The sequence below is a fragment of the Oryza sativa genome, chromosome 12 (assembly GCF_034140825.1).
Source record: "Oryza sativa Japonica Group chromosome 12, ASM3414082v1".
Taxonomy (NCBI): Eukaryota; Viridiplantae; Streptophyta; class Magnoliopsida; order Poales; family Poaceae; genus Oryza; species Oryza sativa.
In genome coordinates this window covers 700334-721971 of record NC_089046.1, presented here as the reverse complement: position 1 = coordinate 721971, position 21638 = coordinate 700334, and the positions used below count along the sequence as shown (strand labels likewise).

Sequence of the window (21638 nt, the reverse complement as noted above, 5' to 3'; positions counted from 1 at the left end):
GCATTTAAGTGGAAATCAACCAAAATTTTCTACCCAAATAATCATGGGCTCTGGACACACTGATAGCCCTCCCTTCCGGGGCCACGTCCATCGATCTCTGGGCTGCAGTATTGGGCCTTGGCCCATCACCGCGCGTGTGCAATTACTGCAACGCGTAAACACACCCTGCAACTTGCTGTATCTGTATGCGTGTCGCCAGCTTCAGAGGGCGGCACGGTGTTCTCAAAAAAAAAAAGAGGGCGGCACGGCAAAGATCCACAGTCAACGGTCAAATGTTCCCCATCCCATTTGCATCTCTCTCTTGATCCAATGCATTGTACCACCAACATCTTCTCCAAGCACAGATCCTAAAATGCCTAATTGTTTCCTCTTTTTTTTATGAAATAGAAATCAAGTATTTGCCTCATCTTCTCAAGGTGTTCAATGTGTCTCAGATATCGCGCGTTGTCAAGGACCAAATTAAGCTACATATCTTGCTAACCTCTTTACATTTGTATCTAGCTGATCATCTCCTAATTAAAAGGTAGTAAATTTGATCTGTAATTCTAACATCAATGTGTATCTAGCTGATCATCTCCTAATTAAAAGATAGTAAATTTGATCTGTAATTCTAACATCAATGTGCATCACAGCAGTCAGAAATAATTCAGAAAACTGCAGGGGAAACCAAAGAATAACGTTCCATTAATTGTTGCGAACTAACTAGCAAATCGATCTCATGTGTATATATGTACATAGTTTCTGTATATCGAACAAATCAACAAAAAGAATGAAACAAGAAAAACAAGTAGCGTGTGTCATACACTCATACATACACAACTAAGATAGAAAGCCTACAGAGGAGGGAGAGGAAGAGGGCAAATACGAGTAGCTAGCTAAGCTAGTTTGTGCGCTTGCTGGGGCTGGATGGCTGTGGCCTCCCTCTGGGCTTCATGCTTCTCAACCAAGACAGCTGCTGCTGCATCACTTGTTCTTCAGTCGTCGTCGTCGTATCTGCTGATGCTGTCTCCGATTCGTGCTTCAGCTGTGGCTGCATCGGCGTCGGCGACGGAAGAGGCAGAGGCCTGCTGCAACTGCCGTGGTGTGCGAAGAAGACGAGCAGGAGGAGCAGCACAAGCAGCAGCAACGACGACGACGAGCTGCAGGGCTTCTTGTTGCTTGACAATAGCAATGTGGCCATTGTTGTGATCTCCTTGTGTTGGAAGCTAATATGGATGGATTTGCAGAGGAATTGAAGCACAGGTAGCTATCCGGGATATAAATACAAGAGATAGGTAGCCGCAGAGCGAAGAAAAGGGGGCGTTTCAATTAAAGTCAATGGAGAGGAGACGATCGATGGAATTATTAACTCAAGCTAAGACGTGTTTCCTCTTCCAAAAGATTAGCTCTCAAGACGTGTGGAATGGAAATATGGAATCAATTAAGCCAGTTTTGCAAGCTGGAAGGAAGAAGCAGAAGAAGATGTAGATAAAGAAGACTTGGTGTGAGGGGAGGCGTGCGGATCAAGTTGAAGCTAGCTAGCAACGATCGATGGAGGGACGACGCGTTTTGAGTAGCAAGCTCCACCTGGCGAGACCGTGTAGCCGTCTACACATTGATGCCACTAGTATACTGTACATTCTTCTTCACTCATAGGCTGACAGGCCACGTACCGACTTTCTATCAGCACACCTCTAGCTTGTAAGCACGCATCTATCAGTAATTCCATTTAATTTGTAACGAAAATGTTTAGCTATCGTGCAAAACGCTAGGCCCCATAGGCCCATACGATCGAGGCCATGTCTTACCGATAATGGGAGTATTAGAGTTGTAAGCGATAGACCACAACAACAGGATTGTAAAAGGTCTCAGATAAAAGCCCAATGTTTCACTGGACCAGTAGTGACTATGTCTTTGGGTGTGATAATCCTATTGAGAGCGTTGTCGAGGTACACGTTCTCTTTCTGTGAGGATTTTTGGGTGAACACCATATTCAGTGTATTTGGACGGGCGACAACAACGTCTTTTTTATCGCAAACTTCGTGGAGACATCGTTTTTTTAGTCTTCTTTTTGTGGTGTTGTTGTTGGCCTAGTGGTGACCAACCTCGTATATCAGTGGTTGGTTTGGGCTCGGTTTCTCTCTTAGCAGCTTATGTTTGTATGGTTGATATGTGATGCAGGGTATGCATGTACTTTGATGCACATTCTTCTTGACAACCGGTTGGCGAAAAAGAAAGAATTATATTCGCAATCATATATATATATATATATATATATATATACATACGTATATATACATATATTAAAAAATTATATATATTATAAAATATTGTCAATTAAACACCTCAAAATATCCATAATAATAGCTGATACATCTCAAAATATATATACAGAATCACTGAAATATATATATATACATGGAGAAGTCAGGTGGATCAGCACGTACTCAATCAAACAGAACGAGTTAGTGACTAACTAAATCACAAATAGTTGCCCTTCTATCTCAGTATTAATCTTCTACCACTAGTGGAGAAGTGATTTTTAGTCCCAGTTCGTAAACCCCCTGTAGTCCCGGTTTTTCCAACCGGGACTACGAATCCGGGACTAAAGATCGCTATCTTTAGTCCCGGTTCAAATAACCGGGACTATCGCTATTGATTTCACACCATCCCCTCCCATATCCAAATCATCACATATCACAGGACATCTCCAAATCCTCAAATCCTTGAATAAATCATCTCCAAATACATCACAAACTCTTAAAAAATAGATCATCTCCAAATACATCACAAACTCTTAAAAAAATTACATCACAGGGTTCTAAAAAAAATCATCACAGATTCACATCTCACACAAAAATACATCACAGATTCACATCTAAAAAAAAAAAGAAAAAAATCCGGCCGGCGGCCACTGCCGCCTCCCCTCCTCCCCTCCGCGCCAGCCGGCCGGCGCCGCGCCGCCGCCGCCGCGCGCCCCCCGCGCCGCCGCACAAGCCACCTCCACGCAGCCCCCGGCGCCGCCGCGCCGGCCGCCCACCGCCGCCGCTGCCGCGTGGCCCCACGCGCCGCTGCGCAGGCCGCCTACGCGCCGTCCCCCGCGCCGCCGCCTCCGCCACCGCGGCGCCGGCCGCCTGCACGCTTCTTCACTGTGGGGTGAAGGAAAAAAGGAAGGAAAGGAGAGGAGTTAGAGATAAGGAAATAGATAAGAAGTTAGAGAGGGAAAAAAAGATAGAGGGAGGAGTTTGTTGTGTGGATGGGAAAAGAGGATCGGTACTAGAGATTATATAATGTGTTTTGATTTTTATTCCCGGTTAGTAACACCAACCGGGACTAAAATAGGTTTTTAGTCCCGGTTGGTGTTACTAACCGGGACTAAAGATCCTAGGACCCTAACACGGCCTGACATGGAATCAACCGGGACTAAAAATGAACTTGCTAAAGATCATTTTTAGTCCCGGTTTTTAATGGAACCGGGACTAGTGTGGATTTGGGTCGACCGACCAAAGATGGTTTCTCTACCAGTGTACGTAAGTACAAGATACTAGTTAATCAGCCAATTAATCAATACAGAATTACTACATACAGTGACATATTGCAGAATACTACAATATACAACATGTTCGACATTCTTTTTTCAGTACAACTGCATGGCCAAAATTAAAGCGAACTCTAGTACAGCACAATCCATCTGCTATCTGAATTTGGGATCAGTTTCATCAGAAATAGTGTCATGTTGATCGTGACAGAGGAGCACTCTGCACGCCACCATGGTCTCACCCACCTTCATCCCCGGCGTCACGGTGAATGCAACTCCATCTCCTTCGCCACGACCAGCATCGGCGGCGGCGGCGGCGGCCACGACGCTGTCCATGTACTCCGCCGCGTACCTGCTCCCTCTCCTCGCGTACAACATCCTGACACTTCCACGGCCACAACATCGCCGGCGCGCCGTCACCGCCACCCGCAGCGCCCACGCCGACCTCGCCATCGTCGCGAACGCCCTGTAGAACCACGTCCTCGGGTGCCCGCCTCGCGACACGAACGCCCTCACGTCCAGATTATTTCTGAACATAGCTGCCTCCATCTCTGACGACACGGCCGCTAAGTACTTTGTTCGACAGAACCTCGCGAAGCTGGAGTTGGGGTGCTCCATCAACGCGTCCAGAGGGTCACAGCATCTCATGATTCGATCGAAGCGAGCAAGATCGAGTTCGTCGTCGTCTTCAGCACCATCATGTACTGCAAGCATTGTCCGTGACAGGTAAGCTTCCAGTGAGTACCTCTTGTATGGTGAATGTTCGTCTGCATTGTTGGGACAGCGATGATCAGGTGAGGAAATCAAGCTAAAGATCAGCTCTGCGAAATCATGCACCGATGTCGATGCAACCTTGAACAGCTCCAAGACTGCACTAGGCGTCGTCAATTTTTTCAGGACAATGGAGTAATCCTTATGATGGTTAACTGATGGTTTGCTGCTACTGATCTGTTTATTCAGTCTCGAATTCGCACTCTTCAGACCATCCAGCTCTCTTCTCAACAGCATAATGTCTGAATCTTTCTTCCTCGTCTCGGCCTCCAGTTCCTGCACCAGCGACCATCGATCATTGATAAGTGACCCAACGCTGCCATTCCAACTGCATAAGCTCTGTAGAGCAGTGACCGAGTCGAGCTCGTAGGTGATGATCTCGTCGGCGAAGGCAATCTTTGGACGATTATAAGGGATATGAGCTTTCTGCAGCTTGATGTAGGTTGACTTGAGAGCTCCGATTTCCTCAAACAGTCTTGTGATAACTAGCCTCTGATCATATCCGCCACAATAATCTCCAAATTCTGTCTTCGTGTCAGCAAATTCAGGCGCGGCACAAATCTTTGTGATTTTGCAGAGTTTGGAGAAGCCTAATACGAGTCCAGGAACATTACAGGTGCTCCTTGCAACTGAACTTCTTGGTGTTCTTGACTCCATTGGGGCTGATTCAGTGCAAACCAAGAAACAAAAGAAGAATCTTTGAGACGACATGGGAGAGTATGGTAAAATTATCTACGAGAAAATCAATGTAATCGATGGTTTGAACTTGCTTTACTTCTCTAATTTGATAGAAAGACTAACAAACCTCTGTTTATGACCACAGACCAAATGCAGCAATATCTTTCATTTTCTGAGATGTAAACCCAAGAGGAAACCACAGACTACATGGGCATGATGCAAATCTTGTGCTCCATCTCCACTGTTGAACATGAAGGGTAGAAGAGCAAGCATGCATGAAGTACCTGAGAGGGAGGCTGGGACTGACCAGTGAAGTGCTGAATTGAATTGGTGCAGAGTGACCAAGAGGATAGCCTGGTTTCCCCCGGCTAAAATTGAAACATTTCTAAGTCTGCTGCTGCTGCTTGCAAGCTATGCAGAGAGGAAAGCGAAAGAGCAAGCAGGAGCAGTAGTACAATGAAGGACAAGAAATGGACATGGCAGTGGCATTGGGAACAACAAAAGCAAAAAGGTTGCAGAGACAAGGTTTTTGCGATGCATTGTGGGCACTGGAATGGATAGTGTGTGCTGTCCCCTCCCCTGGTGGCCCGTTGTCTCAAAGCAAAAGTGAAACAAAGTGGTAAATGAACGTATTGAGATGATCTTTCATTCCAACCAAACCTTTTCCAACATTTGACTACTTCAAAATCAAATTTCAGACACTTTCCGATATACTACTAGTAGCTAGGTAAATATATATCACTTCCAACGGTGATATCAAATAATGGACTCTTTTCTATTGTCATAATAATACAGAAATTTAAGTGTATGTAACCAAACTTCTGAAGCTTCCAACCAATTAATTACATTTTTTTCTAAAAATAGAAAAAATGTCAGCTATACACCTCAATATACTCTTGCGTGAAATTCATCTGTCAATTATACATCTCAAAATATACTTGTATAAAAATACTAGCGGTATGCATAAGCACTGACTGCACATATGTATAAAGGTCAGGTGCATATATATATATATATATATGCTCTCAATCAAATGAGTTAGTACTTCTCTCTCCGTTCCAAAATAAATCAAAATATGATTGGATAAGATAAATCTACTCTTCTAGTTTGATTTATTTTGAGGCGGTGGTAGGATAGAGTTAGTGAAATCTGAGATAGCGTCAGACCATGTTATCTGCGGTGCTAATAATGTCATCTGCGGCGGCGACGGCGACGTCAGAACGGCAGAGCGGGCATGTTGTGCGGTTGCGCAGCCACTTGACGACGCAATCCTTGTGAAACGCGTGCGCGCACCCCGGCAGCATCCTCCATCTCCCCCGCTCGCCGCCGCCGTCGTCGACATCATCCTCGCTCTCCGACAGACAGATGACGCACTGCTCGTTGTCTTGGTCGTCTTTAGGTCGTAGCAGCAGCCTCTCGATCAGCATGTCGTACTTGTTATTGGCGTCGTCGTTGCGGCGGCGGATGAGTCCGACCACCGTGGCGATGGTGAGGGCGAGGAAGCAGAGGGCCACGCCGATGCAGGCGAGGAGGAAGAAAAAGATGATGCCCCACATGAGACAGTCCACGATATCCTCCGCGTCCATGCCTGCCAATGCACTGCACACACACTCGACTCGATCGATATGTCTCGATTTTCTTGTGTACGTACGTATATGTCGATGGATCGATCATCGACTCTGAATTGGATTAGCAAAAAGTAAATCCGATTCTGACACGTGACCGTCCTCCTGCGCCGCAGCCACGGCCACCCTTTTGCTTCTCCTCCTCATCATACATTCATACTCATACATGGACAGGGCCTCGTCGCGCCTCTGGAAGCAGAGCATCTCACAGATCGATCTTTTTTTTTATCCGGTGATTAATTAAAGATCCAATCAACAGGCAATAATAATATCGTAGTTGATCCATTTCTTTCTTGTATGTATGCAGATCATAACAATATTTTTATCTCATCTTAAAAGGATTAAAAATCAAGTCCGAGCTAACAAGAGATCCATATATTGTGCGTACAGATACCTAAAATACACTGATGCTACTATTTTTTTTTTGAACGGAATGCTACTATTTTAGGATCTGCATATATATAAAGGGTGCAACATATATAGCTGATTGATGCTTGCAACACATTATTACGCATAAATGCATGGGCGGCGCAGAACACAATTCAAGTGGAATTGGAAAAACAGAAAATAAACAATACTATCAAGATATAGTTGCGCGATGCTGTTCTTGAAAGAGCTGCCCATCTGGCAAGCGTTCGGGTTTTCCTTATTCACAGGGGCCCTCGCCGGCAGCATCCTGTACGCCGTGTGCGTGCTCCTCCTCTGCTGCGTCGATCGCCGACGTCGACATGCCGGTGCGCCGCCGCCTGATCCGAAGATCTGGCTGCCGGACCACGCGCACCATCGCCGGCGGCGGGATGAGTCGTCGGAGATGGAGTGCAGCATATGCCTGGGGGAACTGGAGGAGGGGGAGAGGTGCTGCACGCTGGCGGCGTGCAGGCACGAGTTCCACAAGGAATGCATCTACCGCTGGCTCGCCAACCGCAACACCTGCCCTCTCTGCCGCCACATCTCCCTCCCCCCTGCTTCATCACCACCACCTGCGCCGCCGCCTCACCATGCTTCTCCTCCTCCTTCCAATGTACTGGCTGCTGCTCATGTTTAGATCATCATCTGAAGAGATTTTGTTTCTTAAAATAAACTAAAAAGGTTTCTTCCGGCTTAATTTGTTTTGAAGCCAACAAAAAAAAAAGAAACGTCTGGAAGAAAAACTGGAAGCACTGATGGACGATTGCTCTTTTACGTGATCATATATGTTCAAAAACTTTACTATTTTGATATAATAAAAGCTTAGAAAAATACAACTTGTGTGTGATATATGGCGTCGGCAGCCACTCATCCATTTTTGGGCGTTATGTAAAATTTCCTGCGCAGCGCCGGCGCCCGTCCCTCTCTTGCGCACGCGTAATTAGCAAGAGGACTGCTACAGTCTACAGTACAAGATATATAGTTAGAAAGCTACACTTTAATAAACCCTTCTCTTTTCTCTACCTGCATAAGCAACTAACCAACTACGCGTAAAACACAATGTACCAAGAGATAATTCAAGGAAAATCAATAGAAATAATTTCAATTCTAGGAAAAATCTAATAAAAAATAACAACAAACTACTCCCATAGCCAGAAAATTCCTACATATTCCCATTGCCCCTAAAAACAAGCAATCAAGCGTAGGAAAAAGCACGCAAAGTCCTTCAATATGACTAGCTAACTCAAATCAATGAGCAAAACTAGCCTGAGAAATCACCTCTAAAAAATGCTTAAAAACCACACGAAAAACCAACAAAAAAAACTTGCCAATCCGATTCGCCACCACCTCAAAAAAGCCTCAAGAATGGCCCCTGCGATTTCTTCACCTCGAGTTGAGTTGGTTTTCCACAACAGCACACAAGTCGTTGTTGACCACACGGACTGATGACCACATGGTGCTCACCGCCCATGAGCCATGAGGGTGAGAGGGGGAAGGGGGGGAGAGAGGGAGGGAGGGAGATGGAGAGAGGGGGGGAGGGGAAGAAGAAATACAGGGATAGGATAAGACCAAATACGTGGTATACTGACATGGATAAGATGTTTAAGTAGATGATTATTTAGTCACATGCATGTTCGGACGGGAGACTGTTCTATAGTATTTTCAGATTAGCAATTTGGAAAAGCTAGATACTGGTATCCCGCGCCTAGCACCCGCGACGGTATCGTCTCCCTCATTCCCTAGAGCACAAGCGTAGGCATGCGGCAACGGAGCAGCGCAGGCATGCGGCAACGGAGCAGCACTGGCATCGGGCATGCGGCAGCGGAGGAAGAAGGGAGAGAAGGGAGCTCACTGGAGAAGGCCCCCGCTGCCTCGCCTCACTGCTTCGTCGGGGAGCACATCACCGGAGAAGATATGCAGCACCACGGGTGATGAGTTCCGGCATGGGACTAACGAGCCTCGGCGTGGGGCGTGGGAAGACGCAGCCACCGGCGACCAGCCCTGGCGTGGGGCGTGACAACAGAGGACGCGGTCGCCGGCATCGAGCCCCAGCATGGGGCTTAGACAGTGGAGGACGGGCTCGATGTGGAGGACAAGGCTAGCAGTGACAACGTCTCGGTGACCGGCTCCTGATGCCTAGTAGGAAACACATGATATCTGGCAGGTATCGCGCTCTGGTATCGACGAGTATCAAGTGGTATTAACAGGTATCAACATCTAGTACCAATGGGTATCAGTCAATACCTACAAGTATTACCTGATACCTGACAGAAATCGTATGATACCGGTTAGGTATCAGAGGATATGATGATAATGGTTAAATGCCCTGATACTTAATAGGTATCAAATCCTGATACTTAACTGGTATCATTCCGTCCAAACGAGATTTATTGTATAGCAGTTTAGATGGTCTATCTTTTTCTCTAATAGAGAGCTTGAACAGGAGATTTGGGAGGTACAGTTGAAGCGATATTACTACTTGATAGGTGGCAAAATTTGGATAAGATAGGGATGCGATACACGTTATCATAAGACCCTTCAAATGTAAAAATTAAAATCATATATAAAAGTAAATTCAAATGTTAATAAAAAAATTAGTTTATCAAATAAAACTTAATTTGTAATAAAATATTATTGATCAAATATTTAAAAATTTGAATTTTAAAATTCGTATGTGTCTTGTTGAGTGGATCGAGCAGAGGGGGTAATATTTTGCTCATCACCTAGACACTTGTTAAGAGAATATTTGTAAGTTGTAACAACCAAGACGGGTTAGAATATATCCCCTTCATCCTTAAAAAAAAATATAATCTATGAGAAAATATGACATAGTCTAACGACGAATCTAAACATGTATAATCTAACACCAATTCAACTTCTCCTCGTCGGAGCTACAAAACCCCTACAGGAAGCTGGTGTGGGGGCATACGCCGCACCATGCCCTAGTGGGTGGGTCCACGCCTAATACTCATATGAGCACGTGTATACATGGCGATCTGACTCATCAGCGTCAGCGTGACAGCGTGTACAGTACAGGGATCTTCTACTACGTGGAGTATATATGTACATGCATGATCTAGACATACGTATACTCTAGAAAGAAATTAAGGAAGAGAAGAGAGACGAAAAGTCAGAGTTGTGTGGTGCGGAGGTGTACACATGCATGTGTGCGTGCCGTGCAGACGTGGCAGTGATCCAGCATCATCGATCTATATGATTAGAGGAATTTTTGTCACTATTTTCATTATTGCGACGACCCTATCCAACTGCAGCCATCCATTTGTTCAGTGCATGCTCTAGTATATTCTCAATTACTAGTCTCTTCCCGTTTCTTAAAGCTTCGACATTAATGTATTCAACCATGTGAAACAAATACAAATCCTAGTTTCTTATATTTGGTATATGGAGGGACTATGTTATTTGCTTCATCCAAAAACCGACGGGTAAAATAAATTTATTTATACTACAACACCTACATATGCTCAGAGATGATAAATTTCAGCTATTTTTATTTGCTCTATCCGTACCAAAATATACCAACTAGTAATAAATTAGATATAATAAGTACATTGTGTCTAATCCCGTATTTACTATATTTTCGGATGGTGGAAAAAATTATTGGTAAATTATTTATGCTGATATGTACTTATTATACGGATAAATTAAATATTTTAGGAAACAAACTTGCAAGAAAAGCTTAAAACAAATAGTCTAAATAATTTAAGTAAAAGAACTTTTCTTTGAGAAAACATATATTTAGAGCTGTATAGCAAATAATCTATTGCACTGACCTGATGAACAAGCTTGAAAAAAAAGCCTTAGAATTAATTAATGGTTATAACTGAATTTTGCACAAATAAAAAAAATAATTACCTCCTCTTATTGCTTTTTTCTTAGGAAAATCGTTTATCATTAAGCAATGTTTGTTTCTCTTCTTAGGTACGTTTGAATTTTGATACCCCAAACGTTAGTTTTGTTCATTTTCCATTGTCATGCCATTATGTTGGATTTTGAAAGACTCAATGTGTCAGTATTTTTTTTAAAAAAAGATGGTAATAGCGTTATTTCTCTTCACATATAAGTTTGCATGATCTTTCTCAGTGTGCAAGTTATGTCCAACTAGATAAAACCCTGCACGTGGTGTTGCGCGAGTTTTGTATGATAATAGTATAAACAAATTTTAAGATAGCTAGACGACATACCCTTAAATAATTTGCATCTTTGATCAATCATTTTTTAAAAAATAAGGTGATGATATTTAAAAAGTAAAATTAAGGTGAGTTGGCTTCATAAAAGAAAAAACAAAAAGGAAGGAGACAATATAGATTGGTCATTCAAAAGCAAAATAAAAATGATATTGCTTTATGAGAAAAAAAAGAAATAATATGGATCATGTATTAATAAAAATAAGAAATAATTTGGATAATGTATTAATCATCAAGTGCTAGAAACAGTGGGGGTGAGAGAAATGCACTACTACGAAAACAGTTTTTCTTTGTGGGGGAAAAACAGTTTTTACGTGCGGAGGTGGCGCTCGTCTGCCCGGAAGTGTCTGCAAAAATAAGGATTTCTCTGTGCGGACGCGAAAAATAAAAATCTGAAAAAAAAATCAAAACCCTAGTTGCCGCCGCAGCTCGTCATCGTCGTAGCCGTCACCGCCGCCATTATCGCCGTCGCCGAATCCGGGCGGCGGAGGGCGGGAGAGAGGTGCCACCGCCGGATCCGGGCGGCGGAGGGCGGGAGAGGGGCGTCGCCGCTGGATCCACGCGGGGGAGGGCCGGAGAGGGGCGCCGTTGCGGGGAGAGCGCGGGGATGGCCGCCGTCCGCCTCCGCTCCGGCCACCACCTCCTCATCGGCGGGGCGGCGTGGATTCGTGGGACCAACGGCGCTGCTCCCGGCCACCTCGTCAACGGCGGCGGTCGGTGCCCTGCTCCTCTCGCCGTTGCCCACTGCCGAGCCGCCCACCTACCGCCGTACGTGAGTGTGTGAGAGGAGAGGAGAGAGAGCGTGCCTGGCTTAGAGGATAAGGATAAGGAGGTGAGAGAGTTGGAGGAAGGATATTAGGATGTAATTTTTGAAGTGTTGAGGAAAAAATGAGGGAGGGTATTTTCGCGTGCGACGGTCTTAAAACGCCCGCATGCGAAACTCAATTTTCGTGTGCACCCTATTAAGAGGTTCGCCTGCAAAAATAGGTTTATTTTTGCACGGGGATCCTTAAGAGGCTCGCCTGCGGTCCTCTCAAGGATCCGCACGTAAAAATAGGAGGACGATTTTTTCCAGACGGGACTAGTTACGGTCCGTCTGCAATCTAAAGAGGACCCTGTACAGGAAAATCATTTTTTAAGTAGTGGCGGCATCAATTATGAAGTGAATTAATTGACAGACTGAAAGGCGCATTAAAGTACATAAAAACGCAATTGAGATCCCCTGTAGTACTGCATTTGCAGCTCACTGGCATGACATATGGGCCCCATGCCAGTGAGCAGTAATACACATGCAGTACTGCAGACGACTTGCATCCATAAAAACGATCAATCCACGCTTTCCTGAGAATAGATCTGTTGATCCATAATCATAATAGAGGAAATGCCATCTTATGAATGAATGAAGACGGAATTCACTCGAAATTACTTCTTGAGGCAATGGTTCATTGATTCCTAAGACCGTGGATAGTTCTTGAGGTGGATGAATGAAGCCAGGAATTTGGTGCACATGCATGTGCTGATTCGTGTTCCGATAAATGTACCACATAAAACCATCGGACGAATCAAGCCGGGGTTCTAGACAAGATTCAATGTGGGGCTGAGATCAAGTTCAGCAGGGGGACAAAATAAATCATCAGAAGCAACAGAGAACAAAATCAACATCAATAATAGATGCCACTATATCAAGATTGTTCTTACTTGATGGAATACTCCATACCCACGTAGAAAAAAAAATAAAAATGCTTGATCGTATTTAATAAGCTAGATAGGAGTATTAGATAAAAAAACATTTAGTAATCACTATTATGATATTTTTTGGCCCCTAAGAATTTTTTCATTGTAACTTTGAAACCTTTAATTCCTCGCCAATAATTTAATGAAATTGCAGTTCTCCTGCAATTTAAAATAAAAGTTACTAGCGCTTGTTTCTTTTCAACATAGTTGTTGCTCTGAGTAAAGATAAATGGTCAAACGTCACATTAAGTCAACAATTAATGGTGTTATCTATTAAAAAATCAAGAGTAACAATCTACAAATAAAATGGGTTGCTTGGGAAGTGTGTGTAGCTTAACTGGTTATATTCCTTGTGGTGGAATTACCCCACCCAGGTTTAAGTCCTAGACTTTACACGATACTACTAGAAAAACGATTTTTACCGACGTTAGCTTTTTAATTTTTCAAGAGGACAAAAAAAAAACCCTCTTATAACCATTTGCGAAAATAGCTAAAGAGCATCTAGATTTAACTCTGCCTGCGAAAATCAATTTTTTCAGTCGGACCCCTTAAGACGTCCGCCTGCGAAAGTATACCTTAAGTGGTCCGCCTGCGAAAGTATTTTCGCAGGCGGAACCTTATGTGGTCCGCCTGTAGAGAAAATATCTAAGTCCCATCCTTATATTCTCCTCCACCATCCTTATCCTCTCCACCACTCATTTTCCTCCCCCTTCTCTCTTTCTCTCATCACACGCCTGAGGAGCGTCAGCGGCTCCAAGGAGGTTTGCCGCCGGCCGTGACAACGACTGGGTCCCACCGCCAGCTGCGATGACGACAACGACTCCGCCTGGATCCACCGCCGGCTCGCCTCGGGCACGCGGATCCGCTACCGGCCGGTCTCGAGGAGGGGAGGGGAGGCCGCGGCTTGGCTGCTCCCTCTCTTGGCGATGATGGTGGCTCAATGACGAGGAGTGGAGCGCGTCGGCCGTGAGGAGGAGGTGAGGCGGTGGTTCAACTTCTCCCTCTCCTGGCCTGGCGACGGCAAAGATGAGGAGGGCCAGCAATGGCTTGGTGATGAGGAGGGGAGGCGGCAGTCGTGCTCCAATCCCCCCTTCCTCCTAGATCCTGCCGGCGGTAGAGGCGAGCTAGCCAGCAGTGGCGGCGCTCTCCTCGGGCAGTCGGGCAGCAGCGGCGGACGGCGGACGGACGGACGGACGGCGGACGGAGGGGGAAGGGCTAGATGGGGAGGCCGGCATCGGCGCCAGCGAGCAGGGGTGGTGGCGGCGGATTTTTTTTTGTTCGCTGAAAATATTTTTGTAGGCAGGTGGATCTAACGTCTGTGAAAATCATTTATTTTCGTAGGCCTTTGCTTACAAGCGGTCCTTTCCCCCACTTGAAAAAATTATTTTTTGGCAGCCTAGGAAAATGGTTTTCCTAGTAGTGTGGGTGCTCATCTTTATGGCTAATTATTCTTTCAGTGCTAGGCGACGTACTCGTCAACAGCGAGACGCCTGCGATGACTTCATTAATTTCAAAATATATCGGTCCAGTCTTTCGGATGTGCTCATAGGAATAGGGTGTACGTGTCTACGTTTGTAAAGGTGAATATACGCTCGTTGTGAGTTTCTGCGTTTGTATTGTGTTTATAAAAAATGGGTTGCTTGGTTTAATTGGATGAATCTGATAAGTAATTGGTATTTTCGTTGATTTTGTTGGAAGGAATAGGACATGTAACGATTCGTGTTGTATGTGACACCACGACGCTGTTGCCATTGCAACGTAAGGTGTACATTCACCAGCTTCCCTTTCCGTTTTCGAGCAGCAAATTCCAAATGTAATTCCTTTTGTCACACGCAGGCAACACAACGCATGAACTCCACAAATCGTGTGCAGATAATTAATTTTGGACAAAGACATTTCTTGGAAGTGGCACAGATTTTTTTCACTGTCATGAAAGGCTTGATTGATGCAAACTAATTGAGCCGTCATCGGCTATCTGTACATTATCCGTACAGCTGCCAAGTTTGTATTGATCGGTTTTCCTCGAGGTTAATTTGTAACTTGTATGTTTTTCTTCTAGTAACTTAAGTAATTATTTTTAAATCTAAGGTCAATATGCATAACAACATATTCAGAAAAACTTATGAACAAGCTGATTGTTCATTGGTAAAATATAGATATGCCGATGTCAATAAAAACCGACGATGCCTGACCGAAACAAATACTACATGTCTACATCCATGCTAAAATTAAATAAGTTCACTTCTATACATGAATTTGACTATATTCATATTTATGTAAAAAATAAATTTATTTTTGAATGGAGGAAATAAGTATATACGGTGATAATTGAATACCGCTCACCAAAGATCCAGCTAGTAGCACACGGATAAATGGCTGCAAGCCACCAACCATTTCCGGTGGTCCAATACCTGAAGAACAGCCAGCCCATTGATGAGTCAGCAAAGGATCAGATCGTGAGAGATGAGCCAATGCCATGTATTTGAGTTACTCCAAACCAAAACACACCATCACATGGAAAAAGTAATTAATCTAACAAATGCCTCAATTAACATTGGTTATGCAGAAAATAAAGCTGCAGTTAACGGAATCAGATTAAAGAAGGAAACAACTGCTCATTTTCTGTAAGACAGCATCACGGCCTTCAGATCTATAAATAGGATTAGGCAAGGTGATTAGTGATACATTATGTGCTGTACCTGTTTCAAGAACACAATGATGAGCTGTACCATCATCAATTGTGAAATAATTAATTAAATTATCATTAAGCCCCAAACCGAGCCAAGCCAAGCCAAATGAATGATTGCTGTGGTGAAGGGCGACGACTAGTCAGGGATGAGTCGGATGGATATGCTCTTTATGTGATGCGGTGCCCAGGAAACGCGGCCCAACCAAATCAGGGTCATTAACGTCAAATCATTCTCTGCTAATAATGCAAGGCACCATTGTTTCTTCTCCAACTCTCTCCCTGGCGGCTGCCTCCTCTCCTCTTCTTGCTCGGTTCCCCCTGTATAAAAGAGAACCCCGTCTTCTCGCTCTCCTCGCATCCACTCCACATACTACCACTCAAAAACTCTCTCTCTCTACCCAAACAGGTTTTGAGAAAGAAGTGGAGGACAGATCCAAAAAGTTCACCTTTTGATTATCCAAACAAGTTTGGAGTTTGTTACCTGAATCTCCTCTTCTTCCTGTCACCGGAAGGTATGCAGTTCCTCTCTCCATATCATCTTCTAGCGTTTCTTTCTACAGATTCTTGATTGCTCGCTTTTTTCCATTATTCTCTTTTGCTCCAACGTAGGGGTAGGGCCACATCAGTTGGACAAGTAGAAATTGATGGCACATCAATTGAGTAGATGCGGAAATTTCTGGTTTTTAGTTAAAGTTTAGACCATGCCGATGCCAAAGTGCTGCCGTTTAATCGAATACAACGATATATACTCTTGCAATGGCATGTGTCATGAGGTGTTTGGGTTTGGCGAGGCTCAGTTTTCATTGAATTTCCCCTCCTTCCCATGTGGCCGTATCAAGCCTAATCTTTGAAAAATATTCACTTCATGTGGATGCGGAATCACTAGATGCAGCTTGACTCCATGCAAATCCTAACTCCTGCCATGTGCCCATGTGCCTGTCCCTTATCCTGATTTGCATCTGAATTCATTTGCTCAGTAATTTGCTTGTTCAGTGCCTAATCCGATAGACGTCCAAACAAAGTTTTAATTAGGAGCAGAAGATCCAGCAATGTTATTTTTTCTGAATTTGTAATGTCTTGGTTTCTGAATTCGTAATTGACTATTTTTATTAATCACCTTTCTGAACCTGAACGAAAGATGCATAATGATTCACATCGGTTGCAAATTTACTGAATATTTCCTCTTATTTCTAGTGTGTTATTCATAGAGTTCCGAAACTCAATTTCCCTTTTTTAAAAAAGCTTCTGATTTACCATTCCAGATTTCTGATAAGTACTTAGTTAAAGTTCCTTATTATATTAATTATCTATATTATCTATTACACAACACGTTGAACTCATGTAAGTTCTGATTGATTATAGGGAACACTTATATTATATAAGTAGTAGGTATAATTATATAAAAATGCAGTTAGTACTACAATAAGCTTTCAAAATTCTTCGTAGTGACTTTTGTTTGGTTAAAGTTCTTACAGACTTCCAGATTATTATACGTACCTTGTTAGCGACATTCAATTACTGAATCTGATGCCTGGTTTTGTTTGTGCAGGGAAATTGATAAAAAAAAAGCAGTGAAAGCCTCAAGGAATGCTGAAAGATGTGCTTGCATAGAAGAAATTTTCCGTGTGAGATAAAGCAGATTGCTGGTTCACTAGTGCTACTGATCTGCTCAAGTCTTGATGTGAGTGATCAACTTTCCTGCACTAATTCTACACCATTTAGACTCCGAAACGACGATGATATAAGAATGTTGTTCTCCATTCATGATCATGACCTTGGGGAGGATGGCTAAAGAATTGCAGTCCATCTGATTGGTGGTCAAAACATAGTGCTGAGATTTATATCTTTGTGGGCATGGAGAGTAGAGGGAAGATACTAATGGAGAGGTATGAGTTGGGCAGATTGTTGGGGAAAGGAACATTTGGCAAGGTGCACTATGCAAGGAATCTGGAGTCAAACCAGAGTGTGGCCATAAAGATGATGGACAAACAGCAGGTGTTGAAGGTCGGGCTTTCGGAGCAGATCAGACGTGAGATCACAACCATGCGGTTGGTGGCTCATAAGAACATTGTTCAGCTTCATGAGGTCATGGCAACACGGAACAAGATCTACTTTGTGATGGAGTATGTGAAAGGTGGTGAGCTATTTGAAAAGGTTGCAAAGCGTGGAAAGCTTACAGAGGTTGTTGCACATAAGTACTTCCAGCAACTCATTAGTGCAGTGGATTACTGCCACAGTCGAGGTGTGTATCACCGGGACTTGAAGCCTGAAAACCTGCTGTTGGATGAGAATGAGAACCTGAAAGTCTCAGACTTTGGACTGAGTGCGCTTTCAGAGTCGAAGAGGCAAGATGGCTTACTCCATACCACCTGTGGAACACCTGCATATGTAGCTCCAGAGGTGATCAGCAAGATAGGATATGATGGTGCAAAGTCAGATATTTGGTCTTGTGGTGTTATCCTGTTTGTTCTTGTTGCTGGTTACCTTCCTTTCCAGGGCCCAAACTTGATGGAAATGTATCGGAAGATACAACATGGTGAATTCAGGTGCCCCGGTTGGTTTTCACGCAAACTTCAGAAGTTGTTGTACAAGATCATGGACCCCAACCCAAGCACAAGGATTTCAATCCAGAAGATAAAGGAGTCTACCTGGTTCCGGAAAGGTCCTGAGGAGAATCGTATTTTGAAGGAAAGAACTTTGAATGAAAACACCACCAAAAATGTTGCTCTGGTGCTTGGTGTGAGACGCAAGAAAAATGCTCATGAAGATGTGAAGCCCATGTCAGTGACAAACTTAAATGCCTTTGAAATTATCTCTTTCTCCAAGGGGTTTGATCTCTCTGGCATGTTCATTGTAAAGGAATGGAGAAATGAGGCAAGGTTCACTTCAGATAAATCTGCCTCAACCATAATCTCAAAGCTAGAAGATGTAGCAAAGGCGCTAAATCTCAGGGTAAGGAAGAAAGACAATGGTGTAGTGAAGATGCAAGGGAGGAAGGAGGGAAGGAATGGTGTTCTTCAGTTTGACATAGAGATATTTGAGGTTACCACTTCCTATCATATCATCGAGATGAAACAAACAAGTGGCGATTCATTGGAGTACCGACAGCTACTGGAGGAGGGCATCCGGCCAGCTCTGAAGGACATTGTCTTGGCCTGGCATGGAGATGAATAGCAGCAGTCGCAAGAGTAGATTTTGATGTCTCAAGCATTTAGTTTCCGCTCCTCAAATTCATTAGGTTTTAGCTCAAATGAATTTATTTGTCTTGCCTATGTTCTTTTTAGCATCTATGTTTTTGTATCTGGAGAGTTCATGTTGAGGCAATCTATGCACAATTTAGATGGAGTCTGTCGAGAGTAATTTTATGAGAAGTTGAGCTGCAATATAAAAGTTGGCTTTGAGCCTTTCAAGCTTTCTTCATATATTCGTCCTTGTCCTGTCATAAAGCTATGCTTGGGTGCAATGTTGTGACACCATTAGCAAGGTTACTGCAGCATGAAGTATGCAATTCTTGGTATTCACCAGTCGCTCAAGAATTTCTAGAGTTTTTAACTTTTTATTACCAACTTGTTGACGAAAATTCTCATATCAATAGTGCTACAGAGGTATACCTTATCAGCTATTGAACATAAGTCTTTATCAAACAAATAAAAGAAAAACCGAAGCGACTTCTCATTCTGCGGACGAACAAGATAACACGAGTGCGCAATCCTACAAGATAGTAGCAGGTAGGCAACGAAATACCAAAAAGCTGCAGTTTCATTGGAAGGCCAAAAAAAAGATTTTTTTTTAAGAATAAGGATATCCTTGTATTTGCCAAATAGCCACAGAGAGCGAAGTTATTGGTAAACAAAAGAAAATATAATACACATGTTGAAAAATCTGAACAAAAGCTATTTAAACACTAGTTGTGAGGAAAATAAATTGTCCCTGTCACTGAGGATAGATCCAACATCCAAGAGCTCATTTTTCACGGTACTAATTGATCACCCAACATCTTTCCAAGATGTTAATAATACTGCTAATCAGACTGTCCAAATGTCGACTGGATTTGGTTAATCTCAACAACCCAATCGTAGCTGTGACAAGTTGTACATATGACAAAGACTACACTCTTCATAATTTCATATTGCAACTTGCGAATTTCCCACCTAGATGCTTTTGTCCTTTGTAAGATTTGAGAATTTTTTTTTGCTTTGAGAAATAATACTGAGATATCATTATATCAATGATAGATTCCTGATAAGATCGCTGTAAATTAGAGAGAGGGAGAAAAAAAGGTTTTAAGATAAGTCATGTTGTCATGCAAAATTCAGTTCTAGTGTTCTACTACTATACATTTATATATCTTTCAGATGTTGCCAGTTTATATACATTAGTGTTTGTCTTGATAGGATATGTTAAAAAAAAGTCTGGCCGACAATATGTGATGACGATGAGGTAATCCTTTATAGCTAGTAAAGCAGAACAGAGGGAATAGTAGTCTGAATTTGCAAGAGATGGGGAAAAACCTTGACCTGCTCTGCTGTCCTGTCACCTTGACCTTATTATCCTCTTGGAGAGGAGATGGAAGAAGGAACTAGGCTTTGATCTGTACAGCTTGCGTGCCATTGATCTCTGCAACGCGGAGACACCGCCACCCTGAGTGGTGTATACCTGGCCGGACCTCGACATACCTCGGTCATGGTTGCCGTTTCAGCCGAAGCTCATCAACCTCGGCTCTGGCAGATTTTGTGCCGTCAAGATCTTCACTTCTGGTGGTTACTACAACGACTCTGATGATGACATGATTCACTCTGATTTTGCTGCGGATTTTGCTGTTTTCACTGGCCTGCAGATGCTGCGTCCCCATGGTAAAGATGATCCAAGACAGGTTCGGATGATCGAGCACAAGTCCATGTATTAGTACATTTTCAACGCCTATAACATTGAATTTGTTCTCTAAGAAACTAATTTCGAGTTTTTATAGATGAGAATTGGTGTATTGAAAGTAATATTATTTTTCTATGAATCAATATGATTTTCTTTCTATGGAAATCTATTTATGATGCACATTAATTAATTTCCGGTGGACTCACAGACTCACAGTAGCCTGTAGGCTGTAGGAGAGTACTGACTACTCACTACTCAGTGGAGTCGGAGGCTGACGATTTTCTTTTCCTCTTGCAGACGCTTTTACAAGTGGCATTAGTACTACTACGCACCTAGACACCCAACAGGTTAATTCAGAAACAGCAACGGGCAAGCTACTTTGAATCGAAGATGAACAAAGTAAGAAGCCTATATTGAAGTAGTATAATTTTAAAATAAAACGTTACTGTCCAAGCATCATCTGAGAAAACTAGGTTACAGTCCAGCCATTTTATTCAAAACATTATCTGTTGCAAGGAGGAAATTAAAATGAAATTTGCAAGTGGAGTAGTAGACTGGGGCCCCCGCGTCGCCCTCCCCTGGGCGGCTCGGGAGGCGACGCGCCCGCCGCCGCCTTCCTCTCCCCGCCTCCTCCTCCGCCTCGCCGCCGCCTGAGCGGGCGCCGGCAAAGCCGCGTGCCGCAAGGACGGCGGCGGCAGGGCCTCGTCTCACCCACATTGCACTCAGAGGCCGGGGGAGCTGTGTGTGGCGGCAACGGTGGTGGCCAGATCCGCGCCGTGTCCGGCCAGATCCGGCAGGGGGGTGGCCGGCGGCGGCGGCTGACGGTGGTGGCGGCGGCGGCAGCGCTGGTGGCGGATATGGCGGCGAAGGTGATGGTGATGGCGACGACGACGGCGGGCCGCGGCGCGTGTCGCGACGCCGGCCGGGCTCGTCAAGGACCTCGCTGCCACGAGACCTCTGGCGCAGCACCCTCGTCGACGCTCCCTCCACGACGCCGATGACCCGCGCGGCGCGGATGGCGGCTGTGGCGGCGGCGGTGGCGGCTGGCGACGGTGGCGCCTGTGGCGGTGATGGTTGGCAGGCCATCACGACCGAAGGGGCTGACGGTGTGTCGTCGTCGGCGGCAGCATGTGGAGGCG

At 44.2% G+C, this 21638-nt stretch overlaps 3 protein-coding genes across 12 annotated transcripts; 1 reads left to right on the top strand and 2 right to left on the bottom strand.

Moving 5' to 3' along the window:
* Positions 1–3510: 3510 nt before the first annotated feature.
* Positions 3511–5407, bottom strand: LOC4351309 (protein GRAVITROPIC IN THE LIGHT 1). 3 transcript variants are annotated; one of them, XM_015763439.3, is made up of 2 exons: positions 5094–5407; positions 3511–4950 (listed from the first exon to the last, which is right to left on the bottom strand). In XM_015763439.3, the coding sequence occupies exon 2, from the start codon at positions 4943–4945 to the stop codon at positions 3674–3676; it is 1272 nt and encodes a 423-aa protein (XP_015618925.1). In that variant the 5' UTR covers positions 4946–4950; positions 5094–5407; the 3' UTR covers positions 3511–3673. The 3 variants fall into 3 exon arrangements, with proteins under 3 accessions (XP_015618925.1, XP_015618924.1, XP_015618926.1); XM_015763438.3 differs by having other exon boundaries at positions 5251–5407; XM_015763440.3 differs by having other exon boundaries at positions 5274–5407.
* Positions 5408–5893: 486 nt separating this feature from the next.
* On the bottom strand, positions 5894–9184 carry LOC107279791 (RING-H2 finger protein ATL56-like). Of its 8 annotated transcripts, none has more exons than XM_066306517.1 (2): positions 8387–9184; positions 5894–7644 (listed from the first exon to the last, which is right to left on the bottom strand). In XM_066306517.1, the coding sequence occupies exon 2, from the start codon at positions 6550–6552 to the stop codon at positions 6127–6129; it is 426 nt and encodes a 141-aa protein (XP_066162614.1). In that variant the 5' UTR covers positions 6553–7644; positions 8387–9184; the 3' UTR covers positions 5894–6126. The 8 variants fall into 8 exon arrangements, with proteins under 8 accessions (XP_066162614.1, XP_066162610.1, XP_066162611.1 ...); XM_066306513.1 differs by having other exon boundaries at positions 5894–7961; positions 8328–9183; XM_066306514.1 differs by having other exon boundaries at positions 5894–7961; positions 8347–9183.
* A 6797-nt stretch (positions 9185–15981) lies between these two features.
* LOC4351307 (CBL-interacting protein kinase 14-like) lies at positions 15982–19047 on the top strand. Its single transcript, NM_001404631.1, has 2 exons — positions 15982–16139; positions 17177–19047. Exon 2 carries the CDS (start codon positions 17482–17484, stop codon positions 18799–18801), a length of 1320 nt encoding a protein of 439 aa, NP_001391560.1. The 5' UTR covers positions 15982–16139; positions 17177–17481; the 3' UTR covers positions 18802–19047.
* Positions 19048–21638: the final 2591 nt, after the last annotated feature.